At 38.9% G+C, this 26,520-nt stretch overlaps 2 protein-coding genes across 2 annotated transcripts in view; one reads left to right on the top strand and one right to left on the bottom strand.

The window, feature by feature from the left end:
- Window positions 1–5,864, top strand: part of Smp_153170 (serine/threonine kinase) — a gene marked incomplete at its 5' end in the record, with an annotated part of 72,797 nt that extends 66,933 nt beyond the window's left edge. The window contains 3 exon segments of the mRNA XM_018796409.1: window positions 1,737–1,812; window positions 2,954–3,193; window positions 5,237–5,864. Of these exon segments, the coding sequence (XP_018646898.1) occupies window positions 1,737–1,812; window positions 2,954–3,193; window positions 5,237–5,414 (494 nt within the window). The 3' untranslated portion in view covers window positions 5,415–5,864.
- Window positions 5,865–8,678: 2,814 nt separating this feature from the next.
- Window positions 8,679–13,774, bottom strand: Smp_153160 (adenylate kinase 3, putative; the record flags this gene model as incomplete). The annotated part of the gene is made up of 4 exons (XM_018796398.1): window positions 8,679–8,810; window positions 10,695–10,813; window positions 13,286–13,578; window positions 13,615–13,774. The coding sequence occupies 4 exons, from the start codon at window positions 13,772–13,774 to the stop codon at window positions 8,690–8,692; spliced, it is 693 nt and encodes a 230-aa protein (XP_018646897.1). The 3' UTR covers window positions 8,679–8,689.
- Window positions 13,775–26,520: the final 12,746 nt, after the last annotated feature.

Genomic DNA, 26,520 nt, shown 5'->3' with positions numbered 1-26,520 from the left:
CGTCCAGTGCTTCCAGGTTTTCGATAGTGGTCTAGCTTCAATTGACCCATGATTTCAACTATGAAAATGCTAAATTCTCCACAAAACCCCCTCTGAACTCTAATAATTGTTTCATAATAGAAAGTAGGTTAACGGTTTGAAAAAATGGACACTGAAATAATATTCATTAAAAAATCACAAGTGTTCAAATAATTGGACAGTAAAGCATATATTGGAAAAAAAAGAGGTGAAGAATAAAACTAGCCAAGTGTACAGAAAACAATAATAAATAAAATCACTAAGACTAATTAGGCTAAGTAAGAGACAAAGATGTTACAAATTTCTTATAAACAGAAAGATTTGGATTGTTAGCTCGAATCCTTATGGCTTCTGCTATGTGTGAGAGACGAAATCGAAACCCATCTATCATCACACTATCAATTTATACCTTTTACTGAATATGTTTATTTATATAATCTACTTCACCGTAATCACTGACTCATAAACTCCCTTAATTCGTTTCATAATTTCATATATGTCTACAAATATTATTGTATATTATAGTTAAGCTTGATGAGGATCTAATTAAAAACTATGTTGTTTTAATTTACAATATGGACATTCATAAGAAAATGCTGTATGCATCAGCGAATAAATAAACGAATATTGATTAAAGTTTCTAAGTGATAGTTTGTAAAACATTTAATGGTGATATGACTTCCACAGAAGTATCGGATAACAGTTTTACTAAATATACGCAAGAAAAGAACAACCCAACTATTTTAGTTTGATTTCAAAGTGATGTCACTCAGTCAGTCAAACGCAATATAGAACCTGGTAAATATGTACATCGGTTTAATTTGCCATACGACATAAGCACACTAAGACAAAATCGTTAGGTCGAATCCTAGAGTAGTAGATGTACTAACAGTACTAGAGGTATCAGAAAAGATTACGCATCGAAGATACGATTCGAGGAAATATAAATTAGTGAAATAAAAAAATATGAGGAATTGAAAAGCTTAAAATTCGTGCGAAGACAGTGATACAAGTAATATAAAATTTTTAGATCATGAATACAGTGTGCATTCGCCTAACAAGCAAATGATTATGAAGTATTTTTTAAAGTCTTCCGTGATTTTCCAAATGTCATCTAATGGTATTAGCAAATGCTTTGTAATTTTGGTTTATTAATATTAAGAACCACAATTGGTCAGTCTCCGTTGATGTACTTACATCCTCAATAAACTGTCTCTATGTAGCCTGAGTCACAAGGTTGTAGTATATTTGATATTTGGCTATCAGTGGAACGCAGGACATGAGTTTAATCTTATTTGAAACTGAATATCAACAGTAGGGAACCATAAATCTATACGAATACCTTCAAAACAGTTGAACAAGTTGGTTGCCAACAAGACTCATCAATTCAGTGAGTAATGCGTCAGCGTTTGTAACGGAAGGTATTAAGTTAGAGTCTCGGTGTGAATATAGACATCACGATGCAGATAAATCTAGGTGATGAGTGTCAAATAGCAGGAAACGTGAATCCTATGTTTCCTATCCGAAACTGTTATTACGATTAATAGTAACAATTTTGAAAAGAAAAACTAACCATGTTGGGAAAATGAATAAACATATGTATGAAAGATAAAGGCATATAATAGAAATATTTATCTTTAGGATTGTTTATATCTGTCTCAGTTGTTTTGTTCCGTTGAGTTTAGTAATTCGTTTTTCTTTATTTATTTATAAACTAGCTCCCGAGTTACGCAAGAATCAGCCAAAATCAATGGCGTCAGATTTGTGGAGTGTTGGAGCTGTCATGAGACTACTGTAAGTTTCACAAAACTCAAATGACTTGTAATTTAGGTGGTTTATGGAAATGCAGTATAATTTCAAGATAATTGTCATCAAGAACCGACTTCAGCTGGAAGTGAACTGCCCGAAATTATTATGCCAAGCCCCAATCCGTAGAGTTCAATCATTTCATGATTCAAGAATTTATAGTTAGTAGCATTGGATGAAGAATGCTCTACTTCACAAATTGACAGAAATTCGCGGTGTACATAGTGAAATTGTGGCTTAATTATATCCTACCGACTGAGCGTTGCTTAAGAATCCTATACAAGGGCGAGAGAGGTTTTTAGTGTCCGACTTTTTAATAGTACTTCAATTAACATCAGTTTGTGGTGAAAATTATCTAATCGGAAAACAGAACAAATATGCTAACAACAGAATACCTCTGAACATTACAAACCTTATTCTATTCGGTAATCTTGAGACCAATAGTGAATCCAGCAGCCTTCAATGAACTGAAACTTCTCATTTCAGTATCTCTTTCAAGCAAAGATTGTTTCCAGCTTGAATACTGTTTGATGGCTGGAAGTAATCATGAAGAGGTCCTGCAGCTTTGTTTTGCGTTAGATGATACCAACCAATAAAATTAATCTACATTCTTGACAAATTAATGCTTAAGTTAGCATTCAATTCTGTCCTGTCCAACATTTAATTGAGAGGCGTAATGTCTGGACTATTTCTGTCCCTGCTGACTTCCCATGGGACTGAAATGTTTAAATTATTCACTTCTTGAGCAGTAACTTATATTATTTGTTATGGAAAGAGATAAGTTCTCTAACAAAAAAAAATCCTTTTTAGTCAGAATTTCTTAAGTCATTTTTCTTTAAATTAATAATCAGCCATAAAAAATACTTCTAATTTCGATTGTGGCTGACAGTGAGATCTAGGACACATTTTATCTTATTTGTAACTCGTTAGCTGGATCCACTTGCATTCTAGTGTTAATCAGCATAGGTCAAATAAGACCGATTAAAATTCAGTCTTAAATATCAACGGCGAGATAATACAAACCTTTATATATATACATGTTATATTGTTGATAAAATCTCAAAGGATCTACCATTCTTTATAATTATAAGGTTTATAATTGCCTATTCCATTTGTTTTATGCATTTAGACTAACAGGTGAAAATCCAAATGAAACCGATGTTCAAAGAAAAAATTCAACAACTGATGAATCAATAAAACACCAATACGAAAAATCCGAGACTAAACAATCTAATAAATTGTCATCTACAATTAATTTCGATAATACTATACCTACTTATTCACAAAATCATTTAAATATTAAAAAATTGAAAAGATTTTCCAAGCCTGCAAGAAAATTTATATACAATTGTCTTAATCCTTCACCAAGGTAAGTCTTTTGGTTATTTTGATGAAGTTTTGTTCTTTCAGCTGGATGGTTTGATCGTGGAGCTTTTTTGCCTAAGAAACCACTGACTGTGAGAAACCTTTGGACGGCTGTTTCGTGTTAGTTTAAGACCCTCGCCCATGATTTATAATGCGATCTTAGGACATTCATATGATTCGTTTAGTTTCCTTCAGGAAACCTAGGTTACTAATATTTGACCATAGGTGTCTTCGAAGCACATCGCTAGTGTATCTTGGGACCACCGATTAAGTAATGTCTGGGTTACGAATAAGGTACTAGGTAAAGATGGCAAGTTGATTGATGAAGTGGTAAATATTCATCGACTGAAGCGATTGAGACATGTGTTACGTTTGTCCAATCACCGTCTACCAGGGCGCGCGATGTTGTTTGCTGTAGAAGTAGGCTGGAAGGAAGCTAAGGGCGGTCTAACCAAAACATAGCTCTAGTCTGTGACGTTACTAACAACTGAACCGTGTCATGTTAATAGGTGTAGATTACCTGACATGGGTTTGCATTATTATCGTAATCAGTGGTTGGAGACTTTGAATGACATGGCTCAAAATCGTTTACAATGGCGCAGGTGCATCCACTTTTTGTCTTCCTCTAAACTCTGAGCTTTTGTATTCCTCTTAACTTTACTTTTTAGCTTTATTTTACCAATTTATTTTTGCTTCTCGAATTGCGCCTTCGATGCCTAACCTTTTCTATTACCCACTGATAGTGTTATTACCTCTACTACTCTGGGAGTCTCAGTAACAATTCTATCTCACTGTGCTAATGTGGTATGGCAAATTGAACCGATGTACATATTTACCAGGTTCTACGTTGCGATTATTATTATTATTTAAACACATAAACATTGGTACAAGGGGGCACAAAATAGATATGCGCCGCACAAATCGGATGATTTGTGCGACGGCTGGGATACTGTCCGGGTGCCCAAACCGAAAAAGGTGATTCTCTTAGGGGCCACACCTCGAGCCTTTGACCTAAAGGTCTAATCCACTAGGCAGTAGAGCAACGTCAGGAGATGCGTCCCCATGGTAGTCGGTGACCGATAATTGGTTCATATGCCATTTGTCCCCTCAGGATCATTGAGCCCATGCTGCACCACTGGTTTGGAATCAGGCTTTTCCAACTCCCCTAGATGGATCCTCCATATCCGCCAACTCGGTTAAAGCGCCGGACATCCGCTTTTCGTCCTCTCAATTTCGTAAATAGCACCCCGCCACGGGAAGGCAGTGAGTGTGACTTCCCTGGTAGTGGTTGTAAGAACGTGACCATGTGAAAGCATTTCGAGAGGGAGAGCTGACTCTCCTCACTCTAGGCCATACCAGGGCATTCGAAAGCAAATCCATGTTGCGAATGACTGACTGACTGAACACCTTCATAGTGCGGTTGATAAATTAGATAAACAAACACTAAACTGGATTACAAGCCCATTAAACAGTGGAATGATAAAATTAAAAACTATCAGATAACTCAAAGTTTACGAGCTACAGTTATCGAAGCAGTGTTCAAAATGAGGACGTTTTAAATTACTAACATTCTCTCATAATAAACATTTTCAGTCATACAATTCATCTACAAATCAAGTCTCATTTTCTTAATTTAATCATACTAAAATAAATATGAATACAGTCAAATGACTAAAAATAGTATGGTGTACATCACGGGCTGATCTTATTTAGACAATCAATGCAAGCCAGGAAGCACCGGACATCTGTTCCCTCCTTGTATGGAACTGTATACACAACACTATCGGTCATCTAACTTTTAGGTCTGGCAGTGAGTGCGTAAGACTTAGACTGTTAATTCGGCGTCCAATGGTTAACATTGCGATACTAACCAACTATCCCCTACAGCTACCGATGGAATGCTGGATGCTATTTGCTAATGCGTCCCAAACTGCGTCGAAACAGCTGTTTAATGCCTTCTGTTTTCAGTGGTTGTCTAAGTTCAGTCCGTAATGTAAACTATACATCCAAGAACATCCCGTATAAACTAGTCTTTTTATATTGACAGGAAACGTGGAACAGTTGATTTTTGGCTTAATTCTAATTGGTTCAATTTAAATGCTGACAATGTGAATAATTTAACTTCAGTGATCATTCCCACAAATTTACTAAGATCATGCAAAATTGCTCTAGATCAAAAAACAGAATCATATAATGACGAAACAGAAGAACTACAGTTTTCCTGATACAAATAAAACAATTATTTCTTTCCTCCCCTTATTTTCGTTTTTTTTACTCCTTATATTACAAAAATGCAATTAATGACCAATAAAAATTCCTTATATATATATATTATTCTCTGCCTCATATGATGACATTCACAAACCCACAATTTTTCCTTTGTCTAGTCAACAGTAAGTGAAATATGGTTATAACACTTCAGGATATATCCCTCCATGCATAAATATCACCTAATCTGTTTCAAATATCATAATAAACATAATTCTCCGTGTTTTGTTTATTAAATCCGATTCCTAACCTTTTTCTTTAAATGTCCCCTTTTCCATTTAATCTACATTAGAATAAAGATGATTCTTTGTTTAAAGTTTCGAAGCATTTCTTTTCGATTTCCTTACCATTTCGTAACCACTGCGATTACATTTTTACACTAAAATGCATGTAAAAGAATTAGTCAAAGTATAGATACACGAGCACACACACATATACTCCTTTATACATGAAACATACTCCTATCATAGTTTCAGAAACATTTTATTATTCAAGAAAAATAGTTGCTTGGACAATTATTCTGAAGGAATATAATTGTAAATGTATACTGACTTTTCGCTTTCGTGAACAATGTTAATGTCAGTTCGGTTGACCTTCAACTAACAGGGCATAAGCTCAAACTGCAGTTCGATTAGTCGGGTCGCATCACATCCAAAAAGTACATTACGTTATAATAAAATGTTTTCAACAAATTAATAAGGAAATCTGTAAAGTTTACGGCTTAACTCGTATTAAACTAGGTAAAATTAGAGATGATACCTACCAGTTGTATACTATACAATTGTAAGTGGAAGGTTAACTGGCTAACTGGCAGTTGGATACAACTGTTTAACGAAAAACACCGTGATATATTTATAGCAGTATGCCTATTTGGATTTCACACTCTATAAACACATACGTAAGGACGTATACGAAGTGAAACGACAATTTCTCGAGAAAACAATGAAGCACAATCAACTAGCAATTGAGAATAGACAGATTTTAAAAACACAGTTTAGATAAGAACAATAAAAATGGACTTCAATCCTGTCAAAATTGAATATTACTATTGACCAAGAGCATTAGAAAGTTGGCTTAATTTTAGACCCGTCTAAGAGCATTTTTGGTAATCGAGCTGCGTCTCTTCAGGGGACCCGTTCAAAGAACACCAATGAAATAACAAATAATAGCAGAAAATAAGTGCAAGCGACTGTTACTAACTACCGTTTATTTTTACCCCAGCGGCAGTAGATATAACTATCACGTGTAGGGGGAATCATAAGACCTAATACCTAGGACGTCTACCTTACTATATCCGGTTATTAGAGGAGAATTAGGACTTATTGTTCTGTGGTACTTTATCACATTAGGGGATTTACAACTCAATTTCGCCACTGGATGTAGCCAGCCCATCAACGACAACACCGACCCGACATATAGAACCACCAGACATCTTCAGTTCAAATAGTCTGGGTTTTACACGCATAAACCAAAGCTATCGACGTTGTACGCTTGAAATCCTAGTCAAACAAGATATCCTTATAAGTAGATGGATATTCTTTACCACACTACCACAAATACACACTACTACGTGAATACAAACTTTGCAACTACTTTTCTATAGTTTACCGACAATTTTGGGCATACATAGACGTTTACATAGACATTTAGAAATGATTTTCAATACAATTGGTCTAAGGAACATATGATACTAGCGAACACCAACTAAATATTTGACGTTTGGGTAATTTTTATGTCAACGGATAAAAAGATTTTTCTTAAGATCGAATAATCCTTATCTGAGTGATCAACCACAAACATCTGTGTTATAACTAGGGGGGGGCGCTAAAGCACGTAACTGGAGACACTCTTGTCTGACCGTTTGATTAAAAAACAAATATTAATAACACAAGTTGTATTAACATCAATAAAAAGTGGGAATAAAGGCTTCTTAATATACGAAATTAGTCAACAATGCACAAAGATATTTTCCACCTCTTACTAAAGCTCCATAGCTCGTTTTCTAACCACATTGCCTTACCTCAGTGAGAACCATTTCTAAACTGTTGTCGATGGGACGTTACAATAGAGTAACTGATTTGCAACAATTGAGAAGTAATAATAATTCCTCACGTTACTCCAGGTATTCTTACGAACAGCTTTTAAATGTTTATAAACATCTCAAACACATCTATGAAGTAACTTGAAAGTATATAATGAGCTTAAAGGATTCCTAATGTTAAAAGATACAAAAACTACTCCATTGAAATACGTGATGTTTAAGAATTCGGCGGAAGTCAAAGGTACAACCAATACACCCACGACCAGAACGAATCGAGACCTGTTTTTCGTGGAACTACCTTACAAGCACTTTGGAAAGTCTTCATAGTGAGCGAAAAGCAAATACTTCAGACGCACCTGGCATCAAACATGCACCTGATGACCGGCACTTATATTATGCAAGCCATTTCCGAAGAAAATCACGACAATCGATTTACTTCTGAAGGATAAAATACTCCAATGTCGTCAAAATATGTCAGACAAGACAGTCACCTTCCCCTAACTTTATTCTCAAATAAAGGTTAAAATTTCTTATGAACAATTAATAACTTACTCTCTCCCTCTCAGTTTAGACGGTCTTAACACCTACTGGTATTCTTAAGCCACAGTGTATTTACAATTTATAATTTGACCTATATTTTCAACTATTATTCTGATTACAATTTTATGAATTTTTATTTGTCGAAATCAATTATGTTATGTACAGCTTATTAGAAAAATAACAACAAATCTACTGAAGTTGAACTTAGCAGTTATAGATTAGTCAAGCAATCGGCTTAACAGTCAACTCCTAACCGATTGAAGCGTGACTTGCAAACTGATTTCTTTCGAATCTTCCACGTTAATTACGCCTTCTTTGTATTGATATTTTACTGATAAGCATTTCATTTTTTACATGAAAAAACCTCATTTCTCTGAATAGCGATCTTTCAAGAGGGACTTACGTCAAGAATTTAGTCCCGTGAAAAGACATCACTTGGCCATATTTTGTGATACTGTACTTCAGTAGTCAATCAAGCATACTATTTTCGTTAAAACTAATGAATAGAGATCAGTTACACTTTTTACTTGACAACAATAATACAAAAAACTATCCTGTTAGAGTTCTATACAAACAAATCCCAAAAAATACAATTACGATAATACTAAAATAGGAGTATGATAACGATAATAAAAATACGAAAGAAATTCTTTAATTCGTATCATATTCAGTATACTGTATAGGTTTGACAAATTGAGAGAAAATCTTAAACACTTGAGGCCAAAGTTCATTTGTACGACATCCATGGAATACATGTAAAATTTTCTGTTTTCTTAATTGGCATATAAAGAAATGAAGGGAAAAAAAGAGAAATATGTCACTTTCCTATTTATGTTGAATATTAGAGTAACGAGATAAAAAAACACCCCATACATCTCGATGACCGTGTGATAAAATTTAATTACCGTGGTTTCAAATCCGTGTTAAGTTTGCATAATTCTTAGACTAATCCAGTTATATAATCAAATAGAGACCTGATAACACCATGTCAAAAAGTCTGAAACAGCATCCGTCGAGATGGATATATTTCAGACAAACTGTAACCAGCAAACCTAGACGTGTAAGATCTAAAAGGTGTAGGAAGTACATGTGAGTGGGGATGCGTACGCATGTAAGCGCTGAATTGCCTAATCTATGGATTAATGTAGCGATTAGTCATTTCATGAATTGCTGAATGAGTTTATATAGTCCATGAAGTTAATGCAATATCATACACAAATATGCAAACAATCACAGACATAAAGTGTGCACAAATGAAAGTAAATAATTATCCATACGGATAACCAGTACAATCAAAATGATACATATGACATATATATGTGAAACCAAGTATAAGCTTGAATGGGTGTATGTTCTCCATGTTTAAGATAGATATGTAGCTACTAAGGCTAACGAAGTATGGCAACTTAGACCGATGCATAAATGTGCCTGGTCCTACGTTGTAGCTGACTGACTGACTGACTAAGGCTAAATGCATGCCTGCAAAAATGAAAGAGGATAACGATGATAATTCGATGGACAACGGTAATAGCCGGATGAATAAAAATTAAACAAAGTGTAGTTGGGCTAAATTATTTGAGTTCCAGTTAGTTATATCCAGCGTAAAACCTGACGCTTATGTACATCGATCCATGTTGCTATATACTACTTGCCACAAGTAGTGTTGACATTCTAAATATTATCTCACCATTGATTCAAAACCGTGTTATTAAGTGTGACGCTACTGACAAAATATATTTAATAGCAACACAAAATGAGTCCATATCAGTTACGAAGGGCTATGAATTCATTTATAATGTGAGGTCCAATGATACTAATTAAGTCCTCAAACTGAGTGCCTAAACAATTTAGTTACAGTCATTTATTACATATACAGTATTGTAAAAATAAGATAGAAGAGGATTTGTAGACTTTTATTAAATAAAATAGGTGGTTTAACAACACAGAAAATACCAACCACTTTTGGAAGGATCTACTCTCAACACGGTATCTACCGACCATTTTCAAGTTAGATGACTATTGGATACTACTGAAAACTAAAATAGGCAGTATAGTCAAATATAAATTATCAATTTTACTCCACAATTCTGTAAAGTGATTATAAGGAACAATCGACACATTCTGTGGCATATAATGGTTATTTAATTGAATAGAGTTCAAAAAAATAAACCATTATTAATCAAAATTGTACAGAAATTATTAACAACTTACATGTATAAGTATTGTAGGGTTAGCTTTCAAATATACATTAACTACATTAAATAATGAATCTAAATAATACTGTTTGCTCCAATACAGTGTTACACTGAACATCTGAATATAAGGACCTGTGAGTGTCATCACTGAGTAGTTAGATAGTTAAAACACTGAAAATTTCAGGTTTTAAATTAGCCTAACTAACTTTCATTGGGGATGGGATCTTTAACCTAAGGTAGCTCTTACACAAGAATGCTCACAACTGAATACGCCATTACATCTTGGTTACTCGGTTCTATTATTTAATTGTACTGCAAACTGTAAATTTAAAATGTTAGTTTGCATCAATCAAGTATTAAATGATAATTTTTGCATACACTTCATAATAAAAACCACAAATAAGGTAGTTGCTCAAATATATTACAAACACTTTCAAAAGAAAACGTCAGAGTTGGCGTACCCGTAATAATCAAGCAATGGTAAAGTAGAAAGTTGATAGACATCCAAACGTTTACGAACAGTTATCGGGTCATCATCATCTCTGCGTATTAGAGGTTCTCCAGTTACATCATCAAACCCCTATTTCCAAAATAAAAGCAGTGATAAAAGAGAATGGTTCATGGGTTACATTAAAAGTTATAAACTGACGACTGGTTATATGTCTCCAATATGAACACAGGACATTGTAGATGAATGAAAATATAAACATAAAACCCCCCGTAAACACAACTAGGTTTTGACTGCAATGGAACTGTAACACAGCATTTATATTAGATGACTTGTTTCAACATCTTATCTGTTAAGCTTAAGCTGATACACTAAACAGTTATCAGATTACATACTAATTTCATCTAATTTATGGAACATTAAATATTTACGGTCAGCGAAATGAAGTTAGGGATAAGACAGCACTCAATATAATTCCGGTATTCTTCTGTGGATGTGATCAGAATTAAAATGAGGACCACTTGTGAATGACAATGGTAATTATCTTGTCCTCGCAAAACGTAAACTCAACCCCCCAACTAACAAACACTTTTCCACAAAGCAATGGTTTCATTTAGGAAGACCGAATATATATTTGACAAATCTTACATACACATGAAAGACAGCTAATCACTAAGTGATAGAAATATTATAATCAGAAAGGGTGGTTTTGTGGATAATATAGTAATTTAATGGTTAAATTCATGAGTCAATTAAAGCTAGACCACCATGGAAAATCTGGAAGCAGTAGATGGTCGTTTCGTCCTATTGTGGGACTCAGCCTTGAGCATCCACGACCCCGCCTCGCAAGATTCGGACCCAGGGCCTATCAGTTTCGCACGTGAACGCATAGCCTCCAGACCACTGAGCCGGCATCCAACAGTTAATGTCTAGCTTCAACCAATCCACGAAATTGCGTCACAGTGCACTATTGTCTTCAGTGAGTTACTGTCTCACAACAGACCCGGTTGAACTCCACTGGTCACGACTTCTCACTAGGACTCCAGGAAATACCTCTTGAAGCTAGTCATTAGTGAGCATACGATTATTCCGATCAGGAAGGAGTTTTTTATGGATATTATGGTAATTTAACAGTCGAATTCATTAGTCGATTAAAGCTAGACCCAATTGGAAAACCTGGAAGGACTGCGGGATGTGCACTGCTGAAGAGTCCCATACTAGGACGGAACGGCCATCCAGTGCTTCCAGGATTTCCGTGGAAGAAATATGAAAAAATAATATTCAAATTGAGTTCACTAGATAAGTTAGAACCAAGACGCTTATAATACTGCTGAATACACTCACTAAATGTTTTGACATCAAAATAGCAGCAAGTACATAATAGTATGTTTCTAGAATTGTTAGTTACTGACACGTTAAACCTCCCTAAATTTTATGGTATTCGTATGATCAATGTACAGCAAGAAATAGCATTTTATTTTACAAGTGTTAGTAATATTAATCGATGAGTAAAAACCTGCACAACAAAACATGGGAAGATCTTTATGGTGAGAATTTCGGTCACTAATTTCCATGAACCTACTGAAAGATTGTTGTACCATAACGCCTGATTGATTTAGAAGTATTCAACCGACAAATCTGAGCATTTTATTTGGTGTCTAACCTGACCAACGCTTTATAGAGGTGGTGATTTAACAGGAAAATTGATTCTAGTATTAAGTATTAGTCAGTTACCATCAACGTAGAACCTGGCAAAGATGTATATCGGCCCAAGTTGTCTTACCATAATTTTACAAGATGAAATTAAGATGAACAGCAAAAGCGATCGAAATAGTATAGTACCTATGGTTACAGACTGGACAATGAGAATATGGTACTGGTAGGCAGAATGGGAAAAGCATGTATAGATCCTAGAACTCAGGGCCAAGAAGGTAAGCAGTGAACGCATCTGCGCAACATCTTATCACCCAGTCTCCAACTACTAATTGCAGTTATCCCCCAATCAAGTAGTACGAACCTACCAACACGGATCAAGCCAACAGTCAGTGACTTCGTGAGATAAAGTCGTCTTAGTTTGACTGTCCCTAACTTGCTTTCAACCAACTTCTAAGTAAGAATGGTGGTTAGGCATACGTGATACACAACCTAATCATTTCAGTTGATGACGATCATGGACCGATTTGCCAACTAACTGTGTAGACTGTAGTGATTTTGTGGCAACGTCATTATAATAATAATGACCACGTAACTCACCTAGTATATGTTTGTATACTCAGTTTCGAGCCCAATTATTCATGGCTCAGGGGAAAAGACTAACCAGTGTTTATACTGAATCCCCTTGGAAATAAGACGAAATTAACTTACGACTAACTCCGAACGAATGAGAAAGGAAAATCTGCAAAAGTCAGGACCAATTAACTTAAATCTACATGGACAATGATGATCACAAAACACGAAAGAGGAGATTCATCACACACACAATTCACCAAAGCTAAAAACGATCTAGGCCGCATTAGTCCAAAAAATTAAATGTAAAGATATAATGTAATAGCAATCGGTAAAAGATGCCAAGAAATATAGTTTACAAGCTGATATCATACTAACTTTGCGCTTTGGAGGGTTGAACTTATCGTTGTACGTCCTACCACTTGGGAGATGAGTGTATCTCCCACTGATTCTATTTATGATTTCTTCAAAAGGTACATCTAAACAAAGGACACAGGTGATGGGAAGTTGTCTTTGAATGTCTTTAGCTTGTATCATAGTTCTCGGAAATCCATCAATGAGTAAGTTATCGCCTGTGTAACTTTGACACTCAGCAATCATCATTTTAGTGACTAAACTGTCCGGAACAAGTGAACCATTCTGGATAAATCTGCTTACCTGATCCCCGATATCTAAGATTTAAAATATACACGGGAAGATGTGCATACCTGTTTTTAATACAACATGATTTCTTAGCATATCGCCGCAGCAAATATACTTCAAAGCAAAGTCTTTCTGCAGACGCAAAGAGATGGTTGCCTTCCCCGAGCCAGGAGGTCCGATAATAACAGCTCTGACATTAGATGTAAACGCCTGAGAAAATCTCATACACTAGGGAAGACGATAGGTCCTTTCAAAGCAACCCGCCGTTCTGTTTCAACGACCTTGGACGGCCTGACAAGAAGCGGTCATTCCGTATTTTGATTGTGTAGCGGGGTTGCAATCACCACGTATGATGTTGTTAACAGATTTTGTTTTCTTTCTATTGCAGGGCGAGCAAGGATAATCTCTTTGAAAGAAGAAGAACAAGCCCTGCATACACTGAACTTACAAGATGATTCTTAAGACTTTTGTTAACTAGCTTTTTCTTCTGTACACACCCCGCTAATTTTGATTTTTCCACTCCGTGTTTTCTATTAGTGTGAAGTTTTCGATTAACATTTCGTGAACGGTTTCAGGTCTTCTCCGCCTTTTCGTGACTACTGATAACACGTGTTACAATTGTTGTGGGTTTGTTGAGTGTCCGTTGGATTGCACGAGTATCAGGTGTTCTCATATTTAAGTGGTCTTTCGCTGCAGAAAAACTACAAAGTCACTGATCCCTCTGTCTTGTAGTGCACACGTTGGACCGATTGCTGCTTCGTAACTTCCTAATCTCCCTATTTTGGGGAAAATTTTGTTCACTTTGAAAACCAGATAAATTTCGGCGACAGTTTGGGTCGAGGGTGTCCTGTTCTGTTTGTTTGAAAGCGAGAATTGCGAGCAGATGTAACCTGGATTGTGGATAAATTCTGATATGCTGTTGTCTTTGCCACCATATGCCAATGGCATACATAAGAAGACGAACTCTTACAGGTGAGCACGATCAATTATGAAATATAAATTGTATAGTTCGCCATATTCATAGACACTGAAGTAGATGGAAGATAGATAGCATTCACACCTTCTATAATAAAAACAATTACACTACCTAGATGAAGCGAACAGTATGTACAGATTCACCGGAGCCAATTTTTACCTAAGTCATCAATAAGTAGGTAAGACTTTAGCTTCTCTAACACTTGTCTTTATGTAGTACTCTGTTCAAATGGTTCAAATGGTTGAGGACGGAATAGAAGAAGCTTTCGCTTAACGGGCTTCCGTGTCTGATAGCAGTGGATCACCAATACCTCCAGGCAAGAACCTAGGTATATGAACGATAATAGAGGGAAAAAAAGAATTTGGTAAATCATAATAATATGTTATCCTTAGTCCTTAAGAATAAGTCAAGTTTTCTCTTAAAGGACTCCTGGGAGGTCGCTTGGACTAGCTCAGTCGGCAGCGAATTCCAGCACTTGACAACTCTAACGGAGTAGAAGTTGTGTCTGCAGTCTGTTCTGCTATGTAGGGTCTCCAATTTCTGGGTGTTACCTCTGAGGTTAGTGTTATGACTAAGCTTAAGAAGTTGTTTAAGGGGATGACCAGAAGTATTAAGGATACTATAAGTCATAAGAAGATCACCTCTAAGACGCCTATACTCTAACGGGTAAAGGTTAAGTGATTTGAGGCGCTCTTCATAAGGTTTGAATTTGAGACCCCGAACTGATTTCGTGGCTCGACGTTGTATACGTTCCAGAGTGACCTTATCCTTTTGGAGGGAGGGAGGAAATACTATGTTTCCGTACTCTAAGTGGGGACGAATAAAACTGTTGAAGATTATGTGGAAGGTTCTACCGTCAAACTGGCCAAAAATGCGCTTCAATGTTACCAGTGCAAGGTTTGCTTGAGAGGCGTTTTTGTCACAGTTCGCATACGATTTCAGGTCGTAGGGTACCAACACTCCTAAATCTTTTTCAACTTGGGAAACTTCTAGAGGTGAGTTACCTAAGTTATAACTATAGTCTGCAACATGTCTCAGATGGACTACCTTGCACTTTGAAGTGTTGAAGGTAAGTCCGTTGTCGTCTGCCCAACTTTGAAGTCGAGTCAGATCCTCCTGCAGAACTAGTATATCATTGTGAGTACGTATCTCTCTCCAAAGTTTCACATCATCAGCAAAAAGCAATAAATCAGATGAAACTTGTTGAGGAAGATCGTTAATATAAATCAAGAAGAGAAGAGGTCCTAGTATTGAACCCTGGGGGACCCCACTAGGACATTCCATAGCCTGAGAAAGAGTGAAGTTAACCCTGACCTTAAAATGTCGGTTTTCTAGGTATGAAGTGATCCAGTCAATTAAAGGGGGTTTTATACCCAATCGTCCAAGCTTCTTGATAAGACATGCATGGTTGACCCTATCAAAAGCTTTTGAGAAGTCCAGGTAAGGGACGTCAACCTTCCCCTTGCGATCAAGGATGGTTGTCCATTTATCCACCGCAGTCAGCAGGTTGGTCGTACAAGAATGACCTTTTCTGAAACCATGCTGTTGAGGCGAGAAGAACTTTGAGGATGATAAGTGTTCTAGTATGCCGTCGAATACTAGGGATTCCATAATTTTTGAAGGTATGGAGAGAAGGGCCACTGGTCGGTAGCTTGAGGGTTCACTGCGTCGACCTCCTTTGAAAATTGGTGTGATGTGGGCCAGCTTCCATATTTCCGGTAGTTTGCGTCTGCTTAGCGAGTGTGCAAACATCACGCTAAGTGGTGTCGCCAGGATTGAAGCTGCTTCCCTCAATACGGCGGAATGAACCATGTCCGGACCAGGAGAAGTGTCTTTTTTTAGGTTCTGCAGTTTACGGAGCACCAAGTCAGCACTCAGGTCCACTTCGGAAAGTCCTGTACAGGTGCAGGTGAAGCTTTCATCAGTATGGTTGATGTGGGTCAGTTGGAATGTCCGGGAGTAATGTTCAGCCAAAAGGTTAGCGGCATCACTGTCGTTGTTGGTCGGGCCATTAGGACCAAGCAGTTGGGAAACTCCAGTTTTGCCTTGTCGAAGAGAAGCTGCATAACTGAACAAGCTTTTCGGATTGGAGACGAATCTATCGATAAGCTTGGTCTGGAACTGAAGCCTGTCTTCTCTTATTGCCTTTGTGCATGTGTTCCTTATATGTTTGTATTGCCTGTACGCGCCGTTGTTATCCGTTCGTTTATATTCAGCCCAACAGTGCCTTTTGCGGCTTAGCAAACGACGAGTGCGGTTCTTGATGATTGCAGGTTGCTTGTAGCTTTTTGGGACCATTTTAGGAACTGAATGCTCAGTAGCACATAAGATCGTGTGCAGTAAAAAATCCCAATGAGCATCCACTTCAATTTCAGGGCGAACATTCCAATCCACCTGTTGAAGATAGTCCTGTAAAGCTAACACATTCAACCGTTTGAAGTTCCAGCGCTTGTTGCTAGTAGGATATCGTAGCTCCGTCTTGCTGACAAAGCTGAATGATAAGACGGCGTGATCACTTTTGCCCAGGGGAGCCAGGATTGAGAGGTCGTCAACTAGGAATTCTTCGTTTGTGAATACCCAGTCTAAGCGTGACGGCGTCTGACTGTTTCTCCAACGGGTTGCCGACTTCACATTTTCAAATAATCCCAGGTCGCCGATAAGGTTGAAGAACAGAGCTTCAGTAGAGTTGGCACCACCAATGTATGTATGTTCCACGAAGTTGATTCTAGGGAGATTGAAATCCCCTAGAATCAGGATATGAGAGAATCCAAGACGCGTAGAGCGAGTTAATCCTTCCAGCAGACGTTTGTCATATTCGATGTCGGCAGTGGGCTTCCTGTAAACGACCCCAACTAGGCACCTCGAGGTGGTAGATAATCTTACTGAGCACCATACTGACTCGTCAAAATTGTGAAACTCTTGATTGTGAAGTTGGTGCGCATCCAGGCATGACCGTACGTATAGTGCTACCCCACCCCCCATTCCTGTTTTTCTGTCGTTGCGAAATAAAGACATCCCAGTTATTGCTAACTCTTGGTCCGTAAACTGAGACGTTATCCAAGTTTCGGATATTCCTATCAGATGGGCATCATTAGCGTTGCTAAGTTCACGTAGCTCATCCATTTTGTTTGGCAAGCTCGCGGCGTTCGTGTATAGGCAGTTTATGCTTTCAATTTGGAACGCGTGAGCCTCTTCTTGTTTGTCTATATGAGCCGTGTGTGAGTGAACAGGTAGCCTACCTATACGATGTTTACCGAGTTGGTAGTCCCTGTCCTTTACACGTTTTTTTTATGATCAAGACAGTCCACGAGTGAAATTGTCAGCTCCAGCTTTCGTTTGTGCTTGATCCTGCTGTCGTGGGGCCTATCCGGATGCATATGGATGCCAGTTGGCAACCGACGTCTATTGGCACGAAATGCTTCCAGAGTTGCAGCCGCCATGTGGGAAGAACGCCTCACGAGATTCCTTAGGGATGTTCCGGATGAGATTTCGTTCAGAATACGGTATGTCGGGCAGTATTCTTACGTTCCCATCGGACCTCAGTAAGTGACTGGCTAGCAGGACGTCCTCTACGTCGGAGGCATTCTTAAGTGTAACACGAAGCAGCCTCGGGTGGTTTAGGTGGTTAGAGTCCTTCCCCCGAGTGAGCCGTGTGACGGTCAAAGGCTCTATTCTAGGGAGTTCCAGCCTCTTGATTAATTCTCCCCAGAGCATCCTGTCGTTTTTGTCCTGCAAACTGAGAGGAAGGTCGGGGTTGTCAATAAGGTTCATGATTATGACAGAGTCGTCACGAACCGCAATTGATTTCCCAGGGCGTCTAGGTTTGGTATCTTGTTGTTTGGATGTCGAGGCGCGTTTTCGATTCCTGGGCTCAGTGATGACCGGGCAGACAGTCTTGGGTGTAGACTGTGCGGCCAAAGCATCAATTGATTTACGCACGATACTTGGGACGTTCAGTTTCGGAGGGGACGCTTGGGCTTTATTACTCCTGTTAACGTGAGTCCATCCACCTACAGGATTTTTAGGAACCACTGTCTCATTCAAGGACCGTTCCCCGGGGGACCCAAGTTTACTGAGGGAGTCGATGACAGTCGATGTTAGGATGGTGCTGAGTTTCAACACATCATCACTCGTGCTGTTAACAGCACCGTCGATATCCGACCTGTCAGTATCCTTTTTCTTATTTGCCCTATGCGTTCCAGCTTTGTTACCCGTCATGATGATATCATTTACCGAATTCTTAGACAACTTATCTCTCAGACCTGTCAGTAAAGTAATGATAGTACCCAACATAACTACCGTATCGGTGTTGCAGGTAACACATACCCACCTACGATCAGACTTGCTGAGTCTGCTATAGGCTGCTGCTGTTAGATCTGTACATGCTTCATGGAACCAACCTTTACAGTTGTCACATTGCATGCCAGATGTAACGGCAAAACGGCAACCAGGTCTCTTGCATGAATTTTTCATGGCTAGTGATTTAGACTGTCTTAAAAATATAAGCAGTAAATTTAGGACCGATAAAAAAAAACACACAGTAAACAAAAACTATCAAAAATGTATAAAAACAGTTAACGATAAGCTAAAGCTAGCCTTTACGTGAAAACTATAAAAAAAAACCGATAGTGAGCTGAGGCAAAACCACAGTTAACTATTAATTTGAGTGAAACACAAAAAAGAAGTAATCTACCGAACGTATAGCTCAGAATAGATTCTTTGGATTGGATATGATACTGTAGTGCCGTGCTTCATTAATAGTTCACTTCGATAACCGTTATTATACCAATCTTAACGGTGTATAAAATCAGAAGGCAAAAAGAAGCGGCAACTACATTTTTATTGATAAATGATACAGACCAGAAGGTTATAAGCACATGAGGAAATGTTAGCGAGCGAAACATAAACGACATGCATTGGAGATGGCTGGTAAGCCAACTCGAGATCAAAGAGAAAATAATACGTATTGGAGATGGCCAGGAAGCCAACTCCTTTTAAGCAAGCGTTAATAAACATTTATAGTCAGACAAAAATGAATGACAGACATATAATGAATAAGATACGATGTGTACATACACATGCGCTCATACAAAAAAGTAGTCAAAGTTAATAAGCGAATAATTAACAAGGTCAAAATATGACTCTAATATATAGGTGAATTGGTTTGGCCAGTAGCTAGAATAAAGTATATGGGCTCGACATATAAACTGATACTACAACTCGTTACCACAGAAAATATAACAATAACAATAATAATAATTTATTCTCAAATAACAGATTGTTACATGAGGCATGCCGGTTTACAGGCAAGATCAAACTGTTAAAGAAGTTACAATTTTCACTGTTGAAAATTACTCAGTTGGGTTGATATTTCATAAGATATGAATGTAAATAGATTTCATAAGAAACATGTTAATATCAATATCACACTTGGCGCACTTTATGGAGGTAGCGTTGCAACATACAACCGGTGGTCGAGAATAGATACATGCGAAGTTGGGGGCTTTTAGAAGTTTCGCACTTATATCCCTCCACAATATCGGAAGCTTTAATAACGGTGTAGGACGAAGTCACCCGTGCCATATCTGTTTTCGATGGAGTATCTGCAGGAAGCTGAAAAAGGTGCAAGAAAAAGGAAGGACGAAAAGCAGAGCACACAATATTCATGGAGGAATAGTTAATGTATAACCATTTAGTCTATTTGTCTGTTACTGAAGTATTTATTAGGTAAGAACATACTAGTATGTTAAAGAAAAATAAGTGTGGGCAAGGTATGAGTGGATAAGGAACTGTATAAATGAAGGTAGTTCAGAAGGAAGTATGGAATTGTGTAATTATAAAATAAAGTGCTGAAAACAGTATTCCGATACAAATGACTGTCTCTCTTTACTTTAGAAGCTGTTCAAACTCTCTTTTTTTTGTTTTCAGATTTTATAGGGTATAGAGTGGGCTTCGTTTTTAGCCAATTGTCCAGTTTGCTTGTATTAGGATTACTTGGTAGAAAGTGGAACCAATTCAGCTTTTTTTTTATAACATGATTCAAAGTGGTATTTTGCATGAATAATTTCGCATCAATACCGTTGGTTCGTGACATCCCACTAGACACAAGGAGCCGTAATTAATATGTTCTGCCCCACAGACACGGGTGGATTGAAGTTATCTTCCCACCATCATGTTTGCTGGTCAGTAACGCCACCCTCCCTCCTTTTATGATGTTAGGCTCTCTTACGTTTGTGGTCGGTATGAATATTGCTTTTATCAAGGACCATATTTGGAATACACTGTCTCTACAAGTTCCATGTTACAAGCAAATCAGATGGTAATAGCATTTGTATTATGGGTTAGATATCCATTTAATATATCGTACTGCAATGAAGATAACTAATGGTAAAGGTTAGAAGAGACAAGTCAGATTATATGTGGTTAAGAGATGGTAAGGGCTAATAGCGAACCAGAGGATATGAAAGTAAATATTGTAAGATTCTCAGGGTAAGAAAAAATAAAACATTGAACAACTCACAAGAATTTAGGACATATGAGCTTCTTTTGATCGGCCTTAGTTGGTCAGCATCCATAAGAAAAATAAAAGGACATGACACTTAGGAAGAATGATTTGGATTTATCCATTAGAGAGATTCGGAAACTGAAAATGAGGGTTAGGAGCGGAAGGCCATGGTTAATAATCAATAAATAGTGGGGAAGGATAAAGCATGTTTTTCTTTAGTTTTGCTATATTTATACTAACGACAATGGAGTTCGTTATATTCTTGTTCCGTCTAGATATTGGGCGGTCCATAATAAAGTGCCTCATTGGTAGGTGGGAGTTCAAGGAATAGTTGGTGAAGTTCTTTAGAGTTTAGTAATAGGGTTATTATCCTTTTAAATTTGGTAAAGGTGTCACAGTTACGGATAGGTATTGGCAACCTGTTCCACGATAAACTATACCGAACTGTAAAAAACCTACAACGCATTTGTTTTTGGTGTTTTTCGGTAAATAGTGTATATGCATTGTTTCTTAGTCTATAGGCTGGGTCATTGATCATAGTTGGACAGGAGGTTAGGAATGACAGTCCATTTATTGCTTTGTAGAGAAATATCAGATTGTTCCTTAACCTACGGTGCCATAAAGGTTCTAAAGAGAGGTGCTTACATCTACTTGTGTAATCAAGAGTGGTGTTGTTGTGAATGAGAACACAGGTGAGGACAACCAACTATATATTTAGCACAAATTACAACGTTACTTGGTAAAATACGAAAAACCATGCTATGATACACTATTTGCAAAATGTTCTTCAATTGCTTCAGGCTTCATTGTTCCTGGATTTCCACACAAATTGCTTTTTATTTCTGTTCTTCTCTTCTTGATCTTCTCAATCTTCTGCTGTCAGATATTCTATTCCTTACTCACCATATATACTACTTATGTCGATATCAGTAGCTCACACCACACTCGTCCAGCCTTTTAATAAGCTGTTCTCGCAATCTTTCTGATCGGCGTACCATTGTCTCCTTTGGTGCTGTTCGTGACTCGTGCTCATGACGTTCTTGAAACCATCTCTGTAGTAGACTGGCATTTACACGCCTCTGCTTGTCTTCTCTCCGGATCGTGTAAACTGGGCCGCGTCTCTCCGTGATAATGTACGGTCCCTCCCATTTCGGGATCAGCTTTCCTGACCCTGGTCCCCCTTCAGTGTTAGCTCTCCGTTCTCTACACTTTACCAGGTCCCCCACTCTAAAAGGCTTCCACGCTCTTCTCTGCTGTTCTGCCTTCTTGATGTCTGATATTTGTTTCTTTTTCACGTTCTTTATTGCCTCCGTCCTCTCTTTCCTTAATCTTGTTGCTGTCCACTTCTGCTGCTGTGGCCACGTCTTATTATGCATCGGAAGTCGTGGCTGTCTACCATACATTAGTAGGAAAGGTGATTTCTTGGTTGTTCCTTGGATGGAGGCACGATGCGCCAGTAAAATTAGTGGTAACTCTTTCTCCCAATTCCCTCCTTTAGATGCTAACCATTCCTTTAATGTCCGGTTGTTTCTTTCTGTAAGCCCGTTTGTCTGAGGGTGATACGGTGTAGTTCGTATCCTCTTGATGCCGAACTGCTTTAAACGGGCCTTAAACTCGTCACTTTCAAAACAGGGACCCTGGTCGGTTAGTATCATCTTCGGTACTCCATGACCCGCTACAATGTGCCGGATTATTACTTCGGTCACTGTTTTCGCCCGCTGGTCGGCAATCGGTACAGCGTCGACCCATCGTGTAGCATGTTCCGTCATTACTAGTAAGTATCGGTTGCCGCTATCCGTCTGTGGAAATGGTCCCATCACATCTACTGACCATAGATCACCGACTGCGGTTACTGGGACCGACTGCAATGGCGGTTGCATGTATCTATCGCTTTTCATTAATTGGCACTGCTGGCACGTCAACACATATTGGGCCACATCGTCTCTCATGCCTGGCCAGTATGCACTTTGCCGTAGTAAATCTGTCGTTCTTGCGATACCTGTGTGCGCTACCTGATGGCATTCGTGTATCATCTTACGCCGCCAGTCTTTCGGGATCACAGCCATCCAATTTTTGTCATCATCCTGCCAGACCAGAGCTCCATATGTGTTCACTTTCAGTCTTTCCTTTTGACGAAGCAACATTATTACCTCCTTGTCCATTGCTCGTTTGTCAACATCTGCCTCCTCTCTTATCACTCTGATTACCTCTCGAAGTTTAGGATCAGATTTCTGTTGCCGGACGAGTTCTAGTGGGTCTCCCTCTATACTGTTCACTGCGTATGCTGTCAATGGAAGCTCGGCTTCCATGTCTGGTCTTGACAGGTAGTCCGCCATTACATTTTCCTTCCCTGGAACATGCCCGATACTGAAGTCATACTCCTGCAGACGTATCATCCATCGCGCCAACTTTCCACGTGGGTCTCGTGCTGTTTGTAGCCACTGCAGAGGTTTATGGTCAGTCTCGATGTGAAATCTCCTACCTAACAGATATGGTCTCCACTTGTCTACTGCCCACACAATCGCTAAACACTCCTTTTCGATCGTTGAATACTTCTGTTCCGCAGGCGTGAGAACGCGACTTGCGTATTCCACCACTCTATCAGACTGACTTAAAACGGAACCTATACCATGGTCACTTGCGTCTGTTGTCACTGTAAACGGTTTCTCCAGTTCGGGCAGTCTTAGCGTCATCTGGCGGTCGTCCAGCATGTTTTTGATTTGATTAAACGTTTGTTGGGCGATTTCAGTCCACGAAAATTTAGTGTTACTCAACAACTTATAAAGGGGTTCTGCTATTTCGTTGAAATTCCTGATGAACCGACTGTAGAACGCCGCCCTTCCCAGGAACTGTCTCAATTTCCTTTTCGAATTCGGTACTGCGACGTTCTTTATAGTCAGAATTTTCTCCGGCAGTGGTTTTATTTCCCCATTTCCCACTTTATGCCCCAACAACGTGATGCTACTTTTCGCCATCTGTGACTTGTCCTTATTAATTCGAAGTCCGAATTCTTCAATTCGCTTTAAGACCGCTTCCACATGCTTGACATGATCTGTTTCTGTCTGGCTGTATACAACTACATCGTCGCCATACACTTCGACATTATCCAGATCCCTGAGCAGTAGCGACATTAATCTTCTGAACGTAAATGGTGCACCCGCCAATCCAAACGGCATTCGTCTAAATTGATATTGTTTATCACGTATGGTAAATGCTGTCTTGCTTCGATCGCTCTCTTTTATAGGCAGCTGCCAATAACCAGACCGCAAATCCAACACTGTAAACACCGTGGCATTCTGCAGCCGATCTAATGTTTCCACTACTGTTGGCTTTGCACACGGTTTTAGTTCCGTTATATTATTCAGTTCTCTAAAATCAACACAAAATCTATATTTCCCATTCGGTTTCTTTACCAAGAGTACCGGTGAGCTATATGGGCTGTCCGCCTCCTCGATTATTCCTTCTTTCAGCATCTCTTGGACCTGTCGATTTACTTCAGCCTCTAAGTGCACAGGGACACGACGTGTTGTGAATATACTTCCTCCATTGTTCTTTATCGGGATTTCGTGCTTTACTTTGTCGCAAAATCCGTACGGTTCTCCTTCTCCAGTGAACAGTTTCGCATACTTTGTGCACAACTCGGTGATGTTTGGTTTCTTCGTCGAAACGGCTGTTGCCACTCTAACCTCAGCCACCTCGCTACTTTCATGTATTGGGAATGATCCGTACTTCGTGACCACCTTACCGCTTTTTAGGTCGACTATGGCTTTTACTTCTCTTAGGAAATCTGCTCCTAATATTGGTCTCGACAGGTATGCGGTTACCACGAACGGAAAACTTATCTCCGAACCATCCACTTTTACGATACTGTTAGACACGCCCAATACCTCTAACATATGCCCTCCTATAGTGTGAACTGCGACTTTACACGGCTTGAATCTCTTACATTGCTCTTTACCTATTAACGAAACTGCTGCCCCTGTATCGATTAGGCACACTAAATCTAGTTCATTTACGTTCACTCTTGCATAGACTGCCCCTCTATCTACTAATGCAACAACCCCCAGATCCCTAGAGTAGGAAGGAAACACGTAACGTCTAAAATATCTCCGTTTTCGTCGTGTTGGACAGTTTATCTTCCAGTGTCCTGTCCCTCCACATGCGAAACACTTATCATTCCTTTTACGAATCACTCGTAATGCCGCAATCTCGTGCTGCAGTTCTTCAATCTTCTTCTCAATGCTGCTTATCTCCTGACTTCCGCACGCGACCGGAGCTACTGTTCGTGTCATCAACTGTCGCGTCACCTTTGCAAGCTCACTGATATCCATAGGTTGCGCGGCGTGTACCAGTCTCAGCTGCTGGGAAACGGCAACAGGCACGCTCTCGATAAACTGCGACGCCAACAACTGTGCCTCCGACTCCTCATCCAGATTTGGCAGCGCGCGACGCAGCAACTTGGTAAGCTCCACGGCCAGCACCAGCGGATCACCATCGATCGGCAACTTCGCCACTCGGAACTTCTGCAGTGCTTCTTCTCTGTCCACTGGGCTATCGAACTCCACGATCAACCGCTCCGTGACTGCCTCCCATGTCGTCTTACCGCCCGCACCGTCCAGGCTGTCATATACAGCTTTCGCTCTGCCTCTCAGCAGCGTCCCCAGCACCACCGTCTTCGCCTTCGGCCATGGGATCTTCATCCTTGGAGGCAGCGACACCAAATGTTGTGAATGAGAACACAGGTGAGGACAACCAACTATATATTTAGCACAAATTACAACGTTACTTGGTAAAATACGAAAAACCATGCTATGATACACTATTTGCAAAATGTTCTTCAATTGCTTCAGGCTTCATTGTTCCTGGATTTCCACACAAATTGCTTTTTATTTCTGTTCTTCTCTTCTTGATCTTCTCAATCTTCTGCTGTCAGATATTCTATTCCTTACTCACCATATATACTACTTATGTCGATATCAGTAGCTCACACCACAGTGTCACTTCCTAGCAGTTGGCGTGTAAAGCGTCTTTGAACATCTTCTACCCTTATTTTGTCAGTGGTATTCATATTAGAGAAGATAAAAGAGCAGTATTCTAAGGAAGGTCGTACACATATTTTGTAAACGGTAAGCTTGGCATCTGTCGTGAAGAAGTTTTTTGTTATGAAGCCAATTAGACGTCTGGCTTTAGAAATAATAGAGGAGGCGTGTGCTTTAAAGTTTAGGCTTCCTGTGTAATTTATTCCTAGATCGTGTACTGAATTAAGTGTCTGGACTTTACTTTTATTTAAGTAAAGTTGGGGTTCATAGGGGTGCTTTCCAAAGTGCATGATCCCGCATTTGTGGAGGTTAAATGGTAATTGCCACTTTTCGCTCCAGATAGTTAGGTTATTGAGATCATCTTGAATCAGGCGTACACTTTCATTTAGAACCTCAGGCTTATAGCTGTATACTATTTTGAGATCATCAGCATATAAGTATGGTTTCCAAG

The sequence above is a fragment of the Schistosoma mansoni genome (genome assembly GCF_000237925.1).
Source record: "Schistosoma mansoni, WGS project CABG00000000 data, supercontig 0173, strain Puerto Rico, whole genome shotgun sequence".
NCBI lineage: Eukaryota > Metazoa > Platyhelminthes > Trematoda > Strigeidida > Schistosomatidae > Schistosoma > Schistosoma mansoni.
This window is presented reverse-complemented; position numbering and strand designations above follow the sequence as displayed.